Source organism: Atractosteus spatula, chromosome 3 (genome assembly GCF_055471065.1).
Source record: "Atractosteus spatula isolate fAtrSpa1 chromosome 3, fAtrSpa1.hap1, whole genome shotgun sequence".
In the NCBI taxonomy this organism is placed as follows: domain Eukaryota; kingdom Metazoa; phylum Chordata; class Actinopteri; order Semionotiformes; family Lepisosteidae; genus Atractosteus; species Atractosteus spatula.
This window is the reverse complement of record NC_142708.1, coordinates 31320068-31338645: the sequence shown is the minus strand read 5'-3', so window position 1 is coordinate 31338645 and position 18578 is coordinate 31320068. Positions and strand designations below refer to the sequence as shown.

The window sequence follows — 18578 nt, the reverse complement described above, 5'->3', positions numbered from 1 at the left end:
TATTTACACACTAATAATAGTGTCTACTAATTCTGTACATGTATAGTTTTTGTATGCATTATGCAGTACTGTGCAAATGTCTGGGTTATTTCAGAGAACAATAATTGGCTTTTCTATGTACTGACTATGTCATCAACCATCATATGTAACCAATAACAATAATGAACAGGCCTCTATATTATTCAATTATGTGACATTGAATGAATTTGCTTAGTTTTTGCTTGGTGCCATCTTTTGCTTTTCTGGGTGTCTTTATACTCATGTCATCTGAGTCATCTGAGTGACTTTATACTGAGTGTCTTTATAGTGTACACATACTGTGTAAACACACTGGCTGTGTTAGACTGGAAGTAATATTATGAGAACCTTTATTTCAGATATCTTACAAAGATATTCCATATTCCATTCCAGAAGGCTACTACGTTTCTTACATTTATTAAGACTTGGAGTTAATTTCTCAGCATCATTCATATGAAGGCTTTGTGTGGTGGCCATTCAGGCACTTTCAGAATAGCATTTTCTGCATTCATTTTACTTAAATTCCAAACACGTTTGCATTATACATTATCTCAAATTACTGTCCAGGTATTATTGTACATTTGTAGTAGACATTTTGCACTGTATAACACGTTCGTTTATGGAACTATGATTAATGTGTGAATTTCCATTAACAAAAGGAGGTGTAGTGACATGATCACATACTTTTCCATTCATGATGTGAAAACCAAACAATTTCTCCCAGACATTCCCGGAATTTAAAAGACCAAACAATTATGCTGCCAAACTACTTGAGTTTCACCTTGCCATAGTATGGAGGTCATACTTGATTCCATTTATTATTTCCTTTGCCCTGTGTTCGTAAGTTCTTCATTGCCATTGTTCCTGAGATCAGCTTTGTGCTATTCAACAAATTATTTCGGCAAGAAGGAGAAAGGCTTCTGATAATATTTCCAAGGGCAGGACTAGGGAGTTGCAAGTATAAAGACAATCATTGACAATATCCCCGCACTGTATGAACACAAAAGAAGGTTATGAGCGCAGGTGTGTAGTTTACGTGACAACAGGAACTTAATTTGTGCAGATTAACTGCCAGAGTCTTTGGGCCACACATAGAGCAGGTTCAAAGTGACACAAAGTGACACAGTTGCTGGCCGTGCAGCAGTGCAATCTTGCCTGTGCTATTGCTGCACAGGCTTGGCCAGCCATTTTCTTGATGGCTTCATAAATCACTCCCGCAGAGTGGTTTAGGCCAAAACCACAGATCACACCACCTCTTAGGCACAGAGGAATAGAAAAATTACATTGCTTTAAAGAAGAGCAAGAGGAGCTGCTAACTGTGTTTCTACCACTATAGCTACTATACCAGTACCTCTGCAGTAATGATCGTTTCAGAAAAAAATAATTTATACTTGCTGAATTTGTGAATGATCAAAAGAAGCACAATTTTATTTTAACCTTATGCAAAATTAATATGAAATCCTCTTCATGTGACAGACTATTATGTGCAATGATTTGAGTTGTCTGCTTGCACATAGTGGCTTTATAAATATACTGTATAACCTTTAGATATCCCTGTATACCATACATGTGGCATACCCAGGAATATTTTAAAGCAGGGAATTTAACACACTCAGTGAAGTCTATTACTTGGTTAAAGCTGCTGACTGAGAAAGGAACATAGTTATTACAAAATACCAACTACTTCCTTAAGAGAAAGTTGTCTCAATAGATTATATATCCTTGCTTAGGTGCTTACTTTATTTTCTAAACTTGTATAGATGTGTTCTTGTATAACCATATCTGGACTGTGTTTTTAATAATTTCTACATGCAGTGTAGACATGTAACAATTTTATGAATATCTTACAGATATGTGATAGAGCGCTTATTATAATAATACATTATTTCACACCTTTTCACCACAACATATTTCTTTTAATTGATTATTTTGTTGATTAATTGATTCATTTACTTATTTCTCTTAATTAAACTTTTAATTGATGTATCAACATTAATTAACACCCACATATCTAAAAAGCTAAACACCTTCTACTTGGAATGTGTAATCTGAGTGTGCCTGTACAGGATTTGTCCTATGCTCCAGTTTCCTCCCATCTTCCAAAAGTACATTGGCTTGTAAATGATCCCTTTTTCATTCTATGTGCATGTCCTTCAATGGACCTGGGTTTATAGTGTTGTCCTGTCTTTTGTGTGTGCTAAGATGTGTCTTTGGGATAGGTTCCTGTTTGCCATTACCCTTATCTGATAAGAGATGGAGAGAAACAAAGGAACACCAAAAGTTAGATTCTACACACCAGACATTACATGTGTCTGTGGCACAACACACATTCATAAGAGCACACGTTATAGGGGGGTTTGTCTGCATGCAAAATGGGAAAGACGAAATTCATTATGTGCCACAGGCTGATGCTTGAGTAAGAAAAAATAAAATGAATTGAGTCATTCTATGTTAATTCATTTATTTGATTTGTGTAAAATGCTCAAAATGGGTTTTCTATTTATTTTCTATCTAACGACAACATTTGCAAATGATACTTAAAAGCATTACTTGCATTTCCAATTATACCAGGTACTATGAATACAACAACATCTTGTTTTTTACCATAAATGTATCTCCAGGGCCCTATGCTAAGAATACAGCTAAAAATAACACTCACTTGTCATAGATTTGTCATTAACAGTAAGTGTAAGTTAAGTGTAAGTAAGTTTTTTATATACTGTTCATATATAAAATAGCTAAATGAGCAATTGTGAAACAGAATATTTTCACGTGTGCTTTTGATCCTCAGATGAATGCAACCTGATAACTAAGGACAGCTAAGGTAACTAAGGATTTCATCATAGCAACAAGATCCACAAGAAACAGTATGTGTTGAAGATGATCATGCTTTAGTTGTGAGTGTACACTTTCAATTTGGTAGGACTAACAGGACAGCTTTAAACTTTTAATCTTTGTAAGGAGCCTTTGTAACAACAGTAGAATTACAGGTTCTGATAATCTACAGTATGTGGATGTCTGTACGAGTGGTGGATAATGACTATTTATGTGTTGATGTACTGTATTTTGTGTAATGTATGTTATATTTATGTTTAATGTAATGTTTATTTGTACTGTTTGTGTGTTTTTGTAAGTCTTTCTGAGTGTAAAACATACTGTAGCTGCTTGGATGCAAAAAAAAATTCTGAGAAATCAAAGTATTACTGCATCATACTGTGCAGTATAACGAGCAGCACACAAATACAGGACTCCTCTGGGAATTTTTAGCACTGCTTTTTAAACAATCTCATTTACCAAGTACCCTGCCATTTATATTGTTAAACAGAAGAGTGGCAGATCGTTCCAGACAACATGTCAGTGAGGAATAAAGCTTTCTACAAGTTCCTCATTTTCTCTCGCCCAGCCATGATTACACAGACACTTCTGCGTCTCTTCACAAGGATTCCAGGACAGTACAGTACTTCAAAAAGACAACGTACAGTAAGCCACAATTACCCTTAAACTAGTTTCACACCTACCTCCAGCTCTCATTGATCAATTAATTTCTCCATTAATTTACAAATGTTGGCTTTTCACAACTCTCTTGGAGTCTCCCAGATTTTCCTTTGGACACTCCCAGCTATTGTACCCTTTCTTACATTTTCTTTGTTTTGTCCTTCTTCCCAAATTCTTCGCTTCATATCCCTGCTCTCTCTCTCATTCTCCCCCACACCTGAAGAAGGGTCAACTTATGAAATATTGTGTATTTTATTCTTTCTATTTTTCTTTGTGAAATGAACCTCAACTTGTTTCTCACCATTTGGCTTGTCAGTATCTTGTGTTTTTTTGGTAATACTGCATTGTTGTTTACGTCTGACTGATGGACTGAACACAACTCTTTCTCAGTTATTTCCTGTCTTAAGATAGTACCCTGTGTCCTGCAACAATAGTTTTACATACTGTACATAAGTTGAAGAAAAGAATGACTGGTTTATTGTTGAATGTCCTTTTGGTATACAACATACACATTGCACATTACACCATAGTTAGCATAGTAAAAAAATCTTTCTTATGATCTTAATGCTTAAGAGCAAATCACAGACACCATGCTTGAAATGACTATGCAGATGGTCACATTCAAAACCAGATTCAGAGAAGAACATTCAACACACACAATAGGCATCTGCTACAAATTTAATTGCCTGTATTTCATCTCTCCAAGGGATTGTCACTGGGGCAGCAGTTACAGTTTATTAATTTCAGGGAATTTATAAATTGTAGGTCACATTGGAACAGTTTGTAAAGGTCGGTGTTGTGTGATTTATCATTACATATTGTTTGAACTGCTCTGCAGTAAGCCATGGGACTCTTCCAAAGTGTGAATAAAGACTATGAATCCAACCAGCCTGGACCTGTCTGCAACTGAAGCTTTACTTACGTTAGTAAACAGGTAGAATTAACACAGAAACAGGTTTTCAGGACTCTTACAGGGTCATACAGATCCCAAACTACATAACTGCAGAATTTCAATGATATAGGAGTAATTATTCTTTTTTGCAATTCTGTATTACAAATAAATCACACCAAATCTGTGAAAGGGAATAGAAAATGTTAACTTTGATGCACATAGTGTAAAATGAACATAAGATGGAAATGTATCTTTGATAGTAAGGTTTTTAAAATAGTATACAGTATATAAAATGTATTGCTATTGCTTTTTTATAGAGCACCATGACATTGCAGATCAGTAATTATCACAGTCACCTTGGAAGATGGCCTTTAGAATTATACAAGCAATATTAATTTAACAAAATTGTCTAGTGAGCCAGGAGAGCAATATTGTTAGGCACTGATCCAAGCCGGTTTTGCTCCTTATACAAACTGTTCAGACAACTACTTACAATCAGCAGGAACTGGGAAGCTTTCTAATGTACTGTACCTGCACAAGTGATTTTGTAAATCAATGTATCCCAAACACACCGACCTTGTACTCAGCTCCTGAAGCCTTTAAAGAGTTATAGATATATCTGTATCTCAAATGATACAAGTCTTGACTGATACAGTCTTCTTTGACAAACTCAACTAATGTATTAAATGTTGCTCAGATGACCCAAAATCTTTCTACTCACTGCTTATCTCTAAAAGAAGAAAACATCACACAAGCAAGTTGTCACGGACATCCAAAGGGACTAACCGTGGGGAGCAGGAGAGCGGAAAAAGACCCATATGCGTAGCGGCGAGACGGGAAAAAGGCCCGGGCTCATTAGTGCAAAGAGTTCAGGAATGCCGTATAGAAACCAATGCCCTCAGGGAGCGGACGTGGGGCGCCCTGGTGCTAGGCGGGTCTCAGGACATCCGAACGTCAATGCTGAGCGAGGGCAGAGTGCAAGACCCGGAAATATATAGCCCAAGGGAAAGAGAGGGACAGGAAGGACAGCAGACCGGAAACTAGGGACAGGACAGAGAAGGAGCGCCCTCTGGCTGCAGAGGGCGTGACAGTACCCCCCCCTTCATGGGCGGCTCCTGACGCCCATACAAATGAATGAGCTGCCCAGCACTGGGGGGAGGAAAAACCTCATTTAACTGAAAGGAAACCTCCGGGAGTCCACGGCTGAGAGCTACCCCCTCCTCTGGGGTATAAACCTTTATTGGGTGGAGGAAGGGGGGGTAGAGAAGAGCTCCGGAGACTTAAAACAAAAAAGTACACAAGCACAAACACAACAGACAAAAACCTGGGAAAGGCCAGGGAGACAAACCACAAAAAACATATAGGAACCAAAAACAGGTAGGAACCAAAGTTCCAAAACACAGGGAGCAGGGGGGACCAAAAAGGAGGGGAAACCAGGAAGAAGAAAAAAAATCAAAACAAAAGGCAAAAAACAAGAAAAAACAGCAAAAACCCCAGGGAAAAATACCGCAGACTGGGCAATGGGCACGTTCACATTCTAACGCTGATATCGGAGTGGACAACCTGAGGAAAGCCAGACCGTAGTCCGCTCACAGACACAGATGCCCGGAGTGATATCCAGCGAAAAGAATGGAGGAACGGCAGAAAGCTTACCATTCTATCACTGATATCGGAGAGAGCCAGAACAGGAAGAGCCAGGCACGAAAAACCCGCTCCAGACACAGAAGCTCGAGTGATATCCAGTAATAAGAATAGGAAAGCCAGCTCAACATTCAATCACTGATATCGGAGTGATCTACCCGAGGAAAAGCCAGGTGCAGGACCCGCTCACAGGCACGGAAGATCGGAGTGATATCCAGTGATTAGAATAGAGGAACTGAAAAAAAAAACAGCCCAGAAAACAAGAAAAAACTGCGGCAAGACAAAAAGCGCCGCTCGCGGGGTCAGTAAGTGGCTCAGCATTCTGTCACGGACGTCCAAAGGGACTAACCGTGGAGAGCAGGAGAGCGGAAAAAGACCCATATGCGTAGCGGCGAGACGGGAAAAAGGCCCGGGCTCATTAGTGCAAAGAGTTCAGGAATGCCGTATAGAAACCAATGCCCTCAGGGAGTGGACGTGGGGCGCCCTGGTGCTAGGCGGGTCTCAGAACATCCGAACGTCAATGCTGAGCGAGGGCAGAGTGCAAGACCCGGAAATATATAGCCCAAGGGAAAGAGAGGGACCGGAAGGACAGCAGACCGGAAACTAGGGACAGGACAGAGAAGGAGCGCCCTCTGGCTGCAGAGGGCGTGACACAAGTTGGTTGATTATATGACTAGACTCCGTCATTACTAGGAATTTAAATGATTAAATTATGTTAGAAAGCATGGCGATCTCTAGGCAGAGGTTGTTAGTTTAATAGTCACACAGAAACCTGGAATCCTTCCAGTCTGAAAGGGAATTTAGTACTGATCACTAGAATTCAGCACTACAAGCTGAACTACAAAGACTGGGCAGAAACCTTATATATTTTGCTAAAGTGCTGTTTTCAATTGATACATTACTCAAACACTTAATTCAAATAATTACGTGTAAAACTGAACATCAATACGGGTACCAACACTACCATAGAGTATGACAAAAACAAGCTTATTCCATCAGCAAATGAGAGACTTATTCAACCATTTTTGGCAAACCTGATGACACCTGATGAAAAACTGTGTTTTCGGACTTTGACGATAAACTGCACCAGAATGAAAGTGGATCATATGTGTAGCTAATTGCATTATTACCTTCTTCCTGCATGGCATTCAGGGTAAAGCAGGAATTACCAGGGAAATGATAGGTTTTACATGTAAATTCAAAGGGGAACCAACTTCACATTTCACAAGAAATTAAATATCAAATGGAATATGCATATGCGTGTTCTTGGCTGGCTTCTCTGTCATTTTAAAGTTATTGCTGAAAAAATAATTGTGTTAATATTTCTAGGACCAAGCTTCATTTGAAGTAAAAGTGCACCTCAATTAAAATTAACTACTGGATTATTTAGGTCTTTAGGGCACAGTGCCTTCATTTATTCATCAGAAGTGATTTCAATATGTTTAAAAAACACATTATACTATTCATATCTGCATAATAAGCTGTGTCTGTAAAGCACAATCTACTATAAAAAAAAACTTGATAGAAAGCTGAAAAGCCTTAGGGGTAAATGTAACTGAGCATGGTGGTGCACCAAGAAAATATAATGCACTAAAAGCTACGTCTATGCTATAATTTGAAATTAATTGCTACGTGAACTACTATTTTAGAAAGAGGAGAGCTTTTTAAACCTTTATTATTTTCCTAAGAGAACAGGTGACAAATGTATCATACATACAGTATACAGTCTCCTTGATTAATAACATTTAATCAACTTCCTTTATGATTTATTAATAATATATGTGACTTTGGTTGTGGAACAGAATTTGGCACTGCATTAAAGTGATTGGTCTTTGCATCATTTGGTTCTGCTTTTTATTTGATGATGGAACAAATTCTTGCAAAAATAATTTTCTATATGTGTTACAGGCAATGAAAATATTTATGCAGTCAACTAATAACTATGTAGATTTTCTTGTTGGATTTTTTTTTAATACAAGGTCAGGCGCTGTCCTTATTTTATTGGACTTGACGTTAACAGCTTCTAGAACTTGACAAAACAAGAAATGTTTTAGAAATGGAAGAGGTCACTCTAGAAACATTATACATAACTGAAATTAATTTAACAAATCAACGCTTTATTGGATTCAGAGTTGTTCAGTTTGCAAATAAGCTGTGATTATGTTTCATTTGTATGAGAAAAAAATGTTAAAGAGAAATTTTGATTTCATCTATATTAGAAGATGGTAGATGTTGCTCTTCTCAGAAAACATTTTGATCCAATTTGCAAATTTAAGGACAACAAACCAAAGGTAACAACTAATCTTACCCAAAGGAAAGTGTGAACCAGACAATGGCCAGCTTAATGGTGTTGTCTTTCACAGGGTAGTTGAAACACCTCATAAAGGTTAACCATATCTGTCAAGGAAGAAATATGCAGTAAAGTTAGAAGAATATCCAAATTAATAAAGAAATCTTGATTAACAAAAATCTTGAAATGACAAGCAAATCTCAAAAAACATTCAAAACAAGTCAAAACAGCATTGGTGCTGCTAGATTGGCTCTGTGAACTGTTCTGACAATTTAAAGGTAATATTTGATTTTCCACTTCAAACCTTTAGTTGCAAAGTGAAATGTATTACAAAGGCAGGCCTTTTCATTTGTTTTTGTAAAAAGAATTGAAATATCCAGACACAAAAGGAGCTTTTGATTAAGACTATCCAATTATTTACCATTTTATACTTATTTTTAAAAAATGACAGTAAATCATCTTATGCCTACAGCATGCCTCCTCCATTTCAGTTAATGGGAAGTGACACAAATCTCTTTGAGTTTGTAAAATTAGGAGTTTCTGATTCCTAAAACTTGTAGTGAACAGACATTTTATGTCCATTCTTCCTTAGTCTATGTAAGCAGAATCAGAAATAGGCTTCTGTATCCATAAGGAACATTTAAGAAAGAAAATGATTTAAATGTCCAGTACTGTATGTTCTCAAGCTCCAGTTTATATCAGATGAAAACTGCAGTCTTGTTTTGGTGCCAACTGGTAATGTGATGCACAAAAATATTATATTTATCATATAAAATAAGAGTTGTACTTTTTTGGAGTATCCTATCATCCGTATGTAAAGCACTCAAAGTAGTACTATAGTACTCAATGAACTACATGTGGGCCAAAAGCTATTTTAGATGCCTCTCATAATGGTTAGGTTCTCTATTAAAATGATAATGGATAGAAACTGGCTGAAATTCATGTGCTTTTAGACTCACCCCATAGAATTCAGTGCGAATCCTGACCACACACCTCAAAAACCAATTTCCTGTGCCTGACTGGATCTCAATCAGCTCATCAATCTGTTTGGGAGTCTTGATCCTGTTCACCTGTGGATATGCACAGTCTCAGTTTGACTTTCTAGCACTACAATTAAAAAAGAAAAACTTGCAGTTTATCATTACTGGGTCTACTCCTGTGCAGGACAAATTATGGTAAACAAAGCAGCAAAATATATCGTATTCTTTTTCTAGCCACATATTGCAGTATTATTGTTAGTGTAATGATTTCTTTTGAAACTAAAGCACAAGCTTGTTTTTTTTATCTTGCTCTTTATTCCTGACTAAATTAGTATCAGGCAATGATAACGGCAAGGTTAATGGCATCAGATTTCTAACCCAAAATCGTTAGTTTGTTGGTTGTAACATTTGTTTTTTCAGGAGTTTTATTAGAAAATTAAGGATAACTGAAAAGGAAAGTGTGGAAAAGCCACAGAGATACTCATGTACTGTAACAAGAAAAGTGGTGCATTGCAACTATAGACTATATTTTACTTCCCATACAATAAGGTCAGATGATAAAATGGCTAAGTGATCAAGGTTGGAAAAAGGTACTCAATACCTATCCCGTAATCAAACAGGGAAATATGATAAATATGAAATGCTGATGTTGATGGTCACCACAACTCTTTTAGGCTTTTGAGCAACCTCTTTTAAGCTTGTCGTCTTGCAAAAAAGATCTACAGTATCCATACATGATGCTTCAAAAAAAGCTCCATAGGCTTTATTTACAAGTTTCTTTAACCTACAAAGTTTTACACTGAACAATCAACCTCTGAACCTCTCAGACATTCACTGGTTTGCTCAAAATCATCTTCTCTATCACACATTCTAAAAGCTGGCCTTGCCTCCCCAAAGAAACTGTTTTTCAAAAAGGCCTTGTCTATCCCTGAGGCCCATAGACAATGGAGCTGTCTCCGAACTGCCATACCCTCATTTAAAAAGTGAGGCACACTAAAAAGGTAACGGCTGTTAATTTTAGAAAATTAAAAGGCCATCTTGGCAATCAGCCTTTTAGCATCCTGCATGTTGTAGTCATTCTCATTCCTGCTGAGCCAAGAGGAACTGCAATCCTCCCAGAAAAGGTTTTCATGTCAGTTTTCTTGTTTCACCCAGGGTTCCGTCACTGATGTCAGTCAAGATGCTCTTTAAACATTAAATGAAATCTTTAGATCTTTAGATCTGCCCACCTCACATGAAACTCTGTATTAATTAAATTTCCCTTGATTTATCTGCATGCAGTCAGGGAGAAAAATATTAATATTAGCTTTTCTAAAAATATATTATTAATATTAACATTTAATTCAGACCCACACATGACAGCAGACAATCCCTGTTGAAATTAGCTGCAGACAGAAATCTGATTTAGAACCTGACTCACAGTGTGGATTAGGATGTATAATGGGAAAAACATCTAAAATTCTGCTCTGAGAAGTACTCACAGTGAAAACCTTCTCAGGCTGCCCACGTGCTCTCATGTTGGTGTCGTGAATCTGTTTCAGAATCATCCAAGCCTCATCGTGTTTCCCAACCTGTTTAATGAAAGGCAGCAATTATATGGATTAACAATGACTGTGAAGATCATGAACACATACTGCAGGCAATCGCTAGAGACACAGTCAAACAGTGAAAGATATTTCCTATCTGATTTTTTCATTGCTATGTGATGGGGTGACAGGGTGTTTTTTGCCCAGTTCTGCACCAAGTCATCTTGGACAGGCTCCAAGTTACCATGACCCTTATCAGATATAAGCAACTACTGTATCTGTAAATAAACGGATGAGTTGTCCTTTGTCATGTAGATTTGCTTTGAACTTAGTTTAATGACTCCCTTGATAGAAAAGAAAAATAAAATGAAAAGGTTTATTTTACTCTATACAATGCTTATTTACTGTACAGTAAAAATTGGTTATAGACCTTTGCTTTGTACATTTTTGTCTTTTGCATGATGGAATGCAATAATGGACTAAAACAGTAAGTATGTGCAAGGCTGACAATTTTGAAAATGGTGGTCACTGTATAACAAATTATATAATAAAATCACCATATATCTAGGTTAATTGTAATAAATAAAAGGACCACTCATGTACAACACAAGAGTAAACTGCATAAAGTGAAAAAAAGCATTCAGCTTTTTGTTTTGATATTGTGTTACCTCAACCAAGCAAAAATAGTGGCTTACAGCAACACAGACCCATACTGTATACTGTAAGACTAAAGCTGCTCCTATTTACATCTACAGTATGTTAACAGCTCAACCCCTGTCTTTGTAAACTTGCATTTACTGCTGAAAAATCTTCAGCTGCTACAATATATAACTCTCATGCATATTTTACATCATTACCTCAGTGACTTTTTAACTTCCTTATTTTGCACCAGTAATACCACAGAAATGACAATGCCATCACATTGAAAACCTTATTGATAAGACAGATTGCTCTGAATGAGTCTAAACCACATATGATTATCTACTGTACAGGCCAGAACAAAGGCTGCATATAACTAATCTCCCCAGTTAGAATACTAGATTGTGATTTAAAGGTCACATCAATTAATATAATTTAGAAATAAATATTGAATAACGAGACTGAGATACTGTACAGTATATCAAGGTTTACAAGCATAGTCTTTGAGGTGCTAGTGTCTTTAAGAACTTGCTTCACAATTGATTCTTAAGTTTTACTAATACTTTATTTTTTTCTTGCTACTTGCTACTTTTCTGTTTTTGGGACTATTAAATGTGGTTTCCAGTACTGACCATGCTTTTTTTTAGATCTAGTTTAATTGCCAAGAATTTGAAAATGTTTTAACTAGGTAAACAATTCAGTTAAGTCATTATGAATTCAGTACCAGTACTGGGGAGGCCTCTGTTAACTGGTCCACTGAAGAGATGACTTTGTTTGACATGAGTGAATCACGCAAGGAACACCTAGTGGAGTATCTTAATGGAGCCAAAAGAAAAAAAAATAAATGTATGAAAATGAAAGAAAATAGCATACCCTTAGGGTGCTTGCTTAAAAATCTAAATAAACCTAGGTAAATTATAAATGTAAGACACAAAACTGAAAATTAAAGTTTACTGTATATGAATGCATTATACTACTTTAGAATTTCATCATTTAAATGCAGTATTGTCTCTTTAGATGCTAGACAGTCTTTCACTTCACATTATCTAAAGCCTATAATTTAGATTTTACTTTTCTTTTCTTTAATAGCGCATTTAAAAAAACTTTTTGCCAAGATACAAAAGTTTGTAAGCTGGTTAAATTGTATGTTACTTAACTACTCTTGAGTCCTCCACATACAGTATCTAAAGCATTTTGTCTACTGCTTTCATCTTCTCTTGCAGTGGAAATTATTTTGCTTCAGAAAATGTGGCAACAAAAGATAATAATAATAATAAAAAATAATTAATAGGCTTTGTTGTGCCTTCTTGTATTTCTGGACCATTTCATCAGTGTGGAGATGTGTTCTTCTGAAATGAGTAAAATAATCTAATCTTACAGTACATGCACTTACGAGCATATCTCTGGCATCAGCTTCAAAGCACCAGTGGAAGGGTATCTCATCTAAAAAGTCCTGGATTTAGGAACACAAAGTTCCATTGTTTTCTGCTTGTTCTTACTCTTCAATATTAAATGTCTCCTTACCTCCAGAAAGAATCTGGGACTTTCGGGCATGAAGGTGAGAGCCACTACTGCAGAAACACAGGGCAGGGCGCACACCACCACGAATACCCTCCAGCTGTGAAACTGGTATGCCGAGCCCATGCTGAAACTCCAGCCTGCAAAATGTGATGCAAAGATCTGAAACACCTGATAAGTCAAATGACAATAACATTTGCACACATCCACTCAAAGCCTAAAAACTACCATGCTCCCTCCCACGCTCCTCAGTGTTTCCTGGGGGTGATTTGATCACGTCGTGTTCAATTGGAAGACACAAGATGCACTAAAAGAATTCATAAAAGTTTTTTTTTCAATGCTTTCACAGTAATTACAGTCACTGGCAGTGTGGATATGGCTGGAAACCATGATGAGCAGTTTTATTTACCTAAAGCTTTGGGCAAACCACATTACCAATCCTGTTGCAAATGAAGTGTGATTTTATGAGATTTTTCTCCATAGTGATTAATGTGTGAATATTATTTTTTATTAAAAAAATTGTAGATTATATTCTGTGAGTGGGGGTGTTACAGTATATAAAAGAATGGCTTTGTGTAGAGGATAAGCTTTTTGGTCTTAGTTGTCACAGATTCAAACCTATGTCACTACCAATGCTGAGTGCAGGGTAGGAATTGTCAACCAGCTCTTTCAGCGCTCGGTCTCCCAGCGCCCTGTGATTAGGGCTGTCTGTGAGAAATGTGCATCCCCTCCAATCAGCACTGAACCTTCTCTTCAGAGCTCTGTTGCCCCTGAAGTGTTAAAGACAAGCAGCTCAAACACGGGGGGCTTCGGGAGCATAAACTCTTGTTTTCTCGAGCCTGAGGTTGCGTAGTTGTGTAGCCATGATCGAAGGTTGAGTGGGTGAAACAAAAAATAAGTAGTGACTCTTAATTTCAAAGGTAGAATGCCATTCATTAAAAAACAAAAATCCTGGTCTAGACTTTCCCAGGAGCCATTTTTGACCAGCTATTGCACTTGTCTATGATTTCAGTTTGTCATGCCCACTTCCAGTACCATCTTTCTGTTATGACACACATCTGACCTGAAAGAACAGAAAGCACATAACCTGCATCATGTACATTACTGTACCACACTGTCTACCAGCAAGTGACTGGATACTCTGGAGCTCTGAGATCATTTTGATTTCCACCTTAAGAAGAACATTGGGCGGATAACTCTCATGTCAGAGGCCCAGCACAAATTAAGGTACCCACAACCAAAATGTGATTGGTAAGACACACAATTAAAGTTTTAATCAGTATTCCTGATGCTATTTAAATGGACTGAAAAGGTATTAAACTGAATGAACAGAAACACTGACCAATGTAGAGAATATATACATGGGAGACAATTCAGTTTCAATAGCCAATGGAAAAAAAAGTAGTCAGGTAGAGTTTGATGTTGTTTCCCATGACAGGCGCTAGACTAAATAAGCTGGTTCACAGGACCTTACCAAGCAATGTCCTAAAGAAGGCATTAACATAGCATGATATTCATACAGCCATTTTATTCCAAAACTCAACAACATCCGTTCTCCTGCCACTGAAGCCCTTTATATGCAATATGGCTTAATTATTCCTGTGTGACAATGTGTAATTCTTACCCTTATCTAATTAACTAGTTGCCTAATTTACCTGAAGTGTGCCTATTTACAAATATATTGTAAGAGGCCTAATCTGGCCTCTAGTGGCAGGTCAGCTGAAATAAATATTAAAACATTAAGATCACTTTATTAACTGCATACAATTTCTTGCATTAGGAATTTGTCTTTTCACATACCCCCACTTGCTCTCCATGAGACACACAGACACAGAGAGAAGCTTGGGGTCAGAGCACAGGGTCAGCCATTGTACAGCACCCCTGGAACAGTTGTGGTTAAGGGCCTTGCTCAGGGGCCCAACAGAATAGGTTTCTCTGCCAGCTGTGGGATTCGAACCAGCAACCTTCCAGCCACAGGCACAGATCCTCAGCCACAGAACCACTGCTCTGCCCACTTTTGCGTAACTGACTGGTTTGTCTTATATCTCATTTGAATATTTTGTTTGAAATAAAAATTAAAAGATTTAGCAAAAAGAGGTATGTCATGTACAGTACATGAGATAACTATGACAAAATAAACCATGTGAAAATGTTGTGGATTTTCTCTGACACCTGTCAGATAATTATATCAAGCATTAAACAACATGACTGGAATAAAAACTATTTGAAATTGTACAGAAACTGTTTGAATATTTATTGCACCCTTTTAGCAACAATTGATTTGCGTAGAAGGTGTCATTGATGTTTACTACTGAACATTTTTCAGTTATTTCATTCTTGAAAACTTGGTGGTTATAAGTTGGTGTATTATCTGCAATACCTGTTTACACTTTTATTTGCAATTACTGTATGTTTCACAGCTTAATTTGTAAAAATGTGTAACCACCCTGAGGGCCAAAGAATGGCAATATTCTACTTGTGAACTTCACAAACAGGTAACAACACACCATACAGCAGAATGTTCTCATTGCTGACCTTAAGAAGTCTTTTGGAAATTCTGAAATACTAAATAATTAATTATCATGGTAAACAGTGCCTGTGCAGAAAAGCAATATATCCAGCATTTGTATGCTTTCAAACTAAACTCATATTGCTCAGCTTAATGATCTGATATTTCAGTCAAATACTCTTGTTCACAGAAAACAATTTAAAAAATAGGAGGAAAATCTCTATAAAAATGCCACACAATAATCTTTTTTCCTTTCAAGGTTCTATTAATTTTTCATACACCGAAGCAACGCAGCACTGAGCTTTGGAGCACAGAAAATGTGTTTGGTTTTGTAGACATGAGAAGGGAAAAGTAATATATTTATTCGTTCTTTCAGAGAGTTATCTAACAGCATGTTGCTAAAGAGTGAGCACCTAACAGAATTCATATCAAATATTCATATGGATAAACGAGAACACTTAATTTTTTTTTCTGTAGAACATTACATCAAGCACAGAAGCCTTCAAGCTTTGAGGGAAGACAATTTAATTGAACATGCTTACAAACTATTGCACTCTGGCTTCTTCAAGTTAAACGTCACCTCCAAGCCCTTCCAGTGTAACAGTCCCTCGTCATCAATCTTCCTACTGGCAGCAAGTTTCCCTGGTGTCACAGACCGTTAAAATTTGCACCCAGCTGTGTCCCGGGAGCACTTGCTTACAGACCATTGCACAGCACAAAAATCTTATTGCCCTCAGAAACTGCAGAATCCCCCCCTCCTGTTCAATATCACCTTCTCACTCTACTGACTGCTAAAAATGACCCCATGAATCACAGACAAAGCCTGCAATGCTGGGTTTGAAGTGGCTACAAGGAAAGAAGCATGTTTTGGAATAATATGTTTTATTGTTTAAGTTAGGAAGTAATCAACAAGCAGTTGAGGCTTTAACGTTCATATCCAGAAAGGCTTTCAGCTTCAGTTCTCGCTTTTTGGTTAAAGACAATTAACAATTATCACATGTTTTAAAGTCCAATATTATTCTTAAATTTGAACAGAAATGACAGAATGAACCAGTAAGGAATATTTTTATGACCACCAGGGGGTACTGTCTACCTTTGAGGAGCTGTGTGATACTACAACTCAATGCATCACGCTCCTTTTAATTAGACATTCCCTAGTAATTATATCATTAATTTTTCCATCTTATTTTAAAACTATTTGCTGACGCATCCAAATGAACTTTGAGCTAACTATTCCATTAAGAGGCTGTGTTTATTTCAAAATTAATATACATTTCTGAAAAGACTTAAGAAATGTATTCATTTCTTAAATGTCTACTTAAAAGATGTGATTATATTGTATTAAATGTGATTCCAATTTTAAGGAAATATTTGACTTGATGCCCCACCTTCAGTATTGTATTAAAATGACCACTTTAATGGGCTTAAAATACAGACTGGTCTGATATTATTGTAAATGCAACATGAGCAAATCCCTATGTCTTTCAATAAATGTACTGTACTTAATTTAAATGTATTAATTATTAAATTAATTTACATATTTACGAACATGAGATACAGATGAAATTATGAATAAATACTAATTGATATTAAATGTGAAGAAATGCATTTTTAGTTCTCTGAAGATTGTAGGAAGGCTACAGAATTCTTGATTAAAAAATGAATGAAACTAAATGAAGCTGACATTCATTATTTGCACAATAATGTCACAAATTATTTGCTGACTAACTAATCACCTCACCTCACTCTTGTTCCACTGTCCTTGATCTTCCTGTCTGGAAATGATAGACATATTTTTTTCTTTTCCACAGAAACAGAACTACAGTACTTTATATAGCTGAAGTGTTGGCTCATTCTCCTTTTCTTTCCTAATTCACACTGAGCACATTTTGTTTCTATGCGCACAATAGAAATGTAACTGAAAATATAATATAGTTATCCACTGACTAAGCTTGAAGGGGAGACCACTACCCGGAAATGCATTTAATGAACCTAATTAAAAATGCAAAGACCTTCTTAGCCAGGTTGTCCATTAGACTGGTTTTAGTCTGGCTTAAAGTACTTTGAGTCTTCAGGCTAAATGGCATGAAAGGCAATGGATGGTCATTGTCATAAAAAAGAAAGTGTGTTCAGATCAAAGTGCATGAGGTCAGTCTACAATCATCTTCATGAACTTTCACTTTCACCAGGCTCTTTTAGGAATATGATATTTGCCAGCAGCTATACCACCCTGCAACTCACCACTGGCAACCTACTGAAGCTTAGAAAGTGTGAACTTGGTCCGTTCCTGGATAGGACATCTCCTGGGAAAGCCAAGGTTGCTGCTGGAAAATGTATTAGTGGGGGCCAGTAGGGGACACTCATCTTGCAGTCTGTGTGGGTCTCAATGCCCCATTATACTGATGGGGACACTATACTGTAAAAAGGTGCTGTCCTTCATATGAGATATATAACAATGGTCCTGACTCTCCATGGTCAGTTATAATCCCAGGGTGTTTCTTGAAAAGAGTATGAGTGTTACGCCAGTGTCCTGGCTAGATTTCCAATTGGCCTTTACCAATCATGGCCTCCTAGTAATCCCCATCTATGAACTTTCTTCATCACTCTGTTCTGCTCCCTACTGGTAGCTGGTGTGTGGTGAGCGTACTTGTGCACTATGGCTGCAGTCGCATCATCCAGGTGCACATTGGAACTCAATGAAACTCAATATTTTTCTTTATTCACAGATGTTAAAAATAATACACTTTCAATTTAACTGGGAGGAGTAAAATATTTTTTTCTTTTTTTTTCATTTTGAATAAACTTTGCTGGACCAATTTTTGTGCCTGTTTGCTTGAATGCCAAGTTTATTTCAATTTTTTATTCTAACTTGGGATACATTTAGAAAGATCAACATTAAATGGCAAGGGACATTTTGTAAATTGGCTGTTTTTTCACATTCACAATGTTTTTGGGAAAGATTCATTTTTGAAAGCCACATACGGTGTCTTGCAAAAGCATTCATCTCCCTCTGATGTCTCCCATTGTGTCGAACTAGTTGAATAACAAAGGATTTATACACATTTTTTAA

The 18578-nt window shown here is 36.9% G+C and overlaps 1 protein-coding gene across 1 annotated transcript in view; it reads right to left on the bottom strand.

The window, feature by feature from the left end:
- Positions 1-18578, bottom strand: part of sv2ca (synaptic vesicle glycoprotein 2Ca) — a 76767-nt gene that overhangs the window by 9643 nt on the left and 48546 nt on the right. The window contains exons 4-7 of the mRNA XM_088912058.1: positions 13006-13139; positions 10798-10887; positions 9296-9406; positions 8355-8443 (exon numbers count right to left, since the gene is read on the bottom strand). Of these exons, the coding sequence (XP_088768184.1) occupies positions 8355-8443; positions 9296-9406; positions 10798-10887; positions 13006-13139 (424 nt within the window). The remainder of the gene's footprint in view (positions 1-8354; positions 8444-9295; positions 9407-10797; positions 10888-13005; positions 13140-18578) is intronic.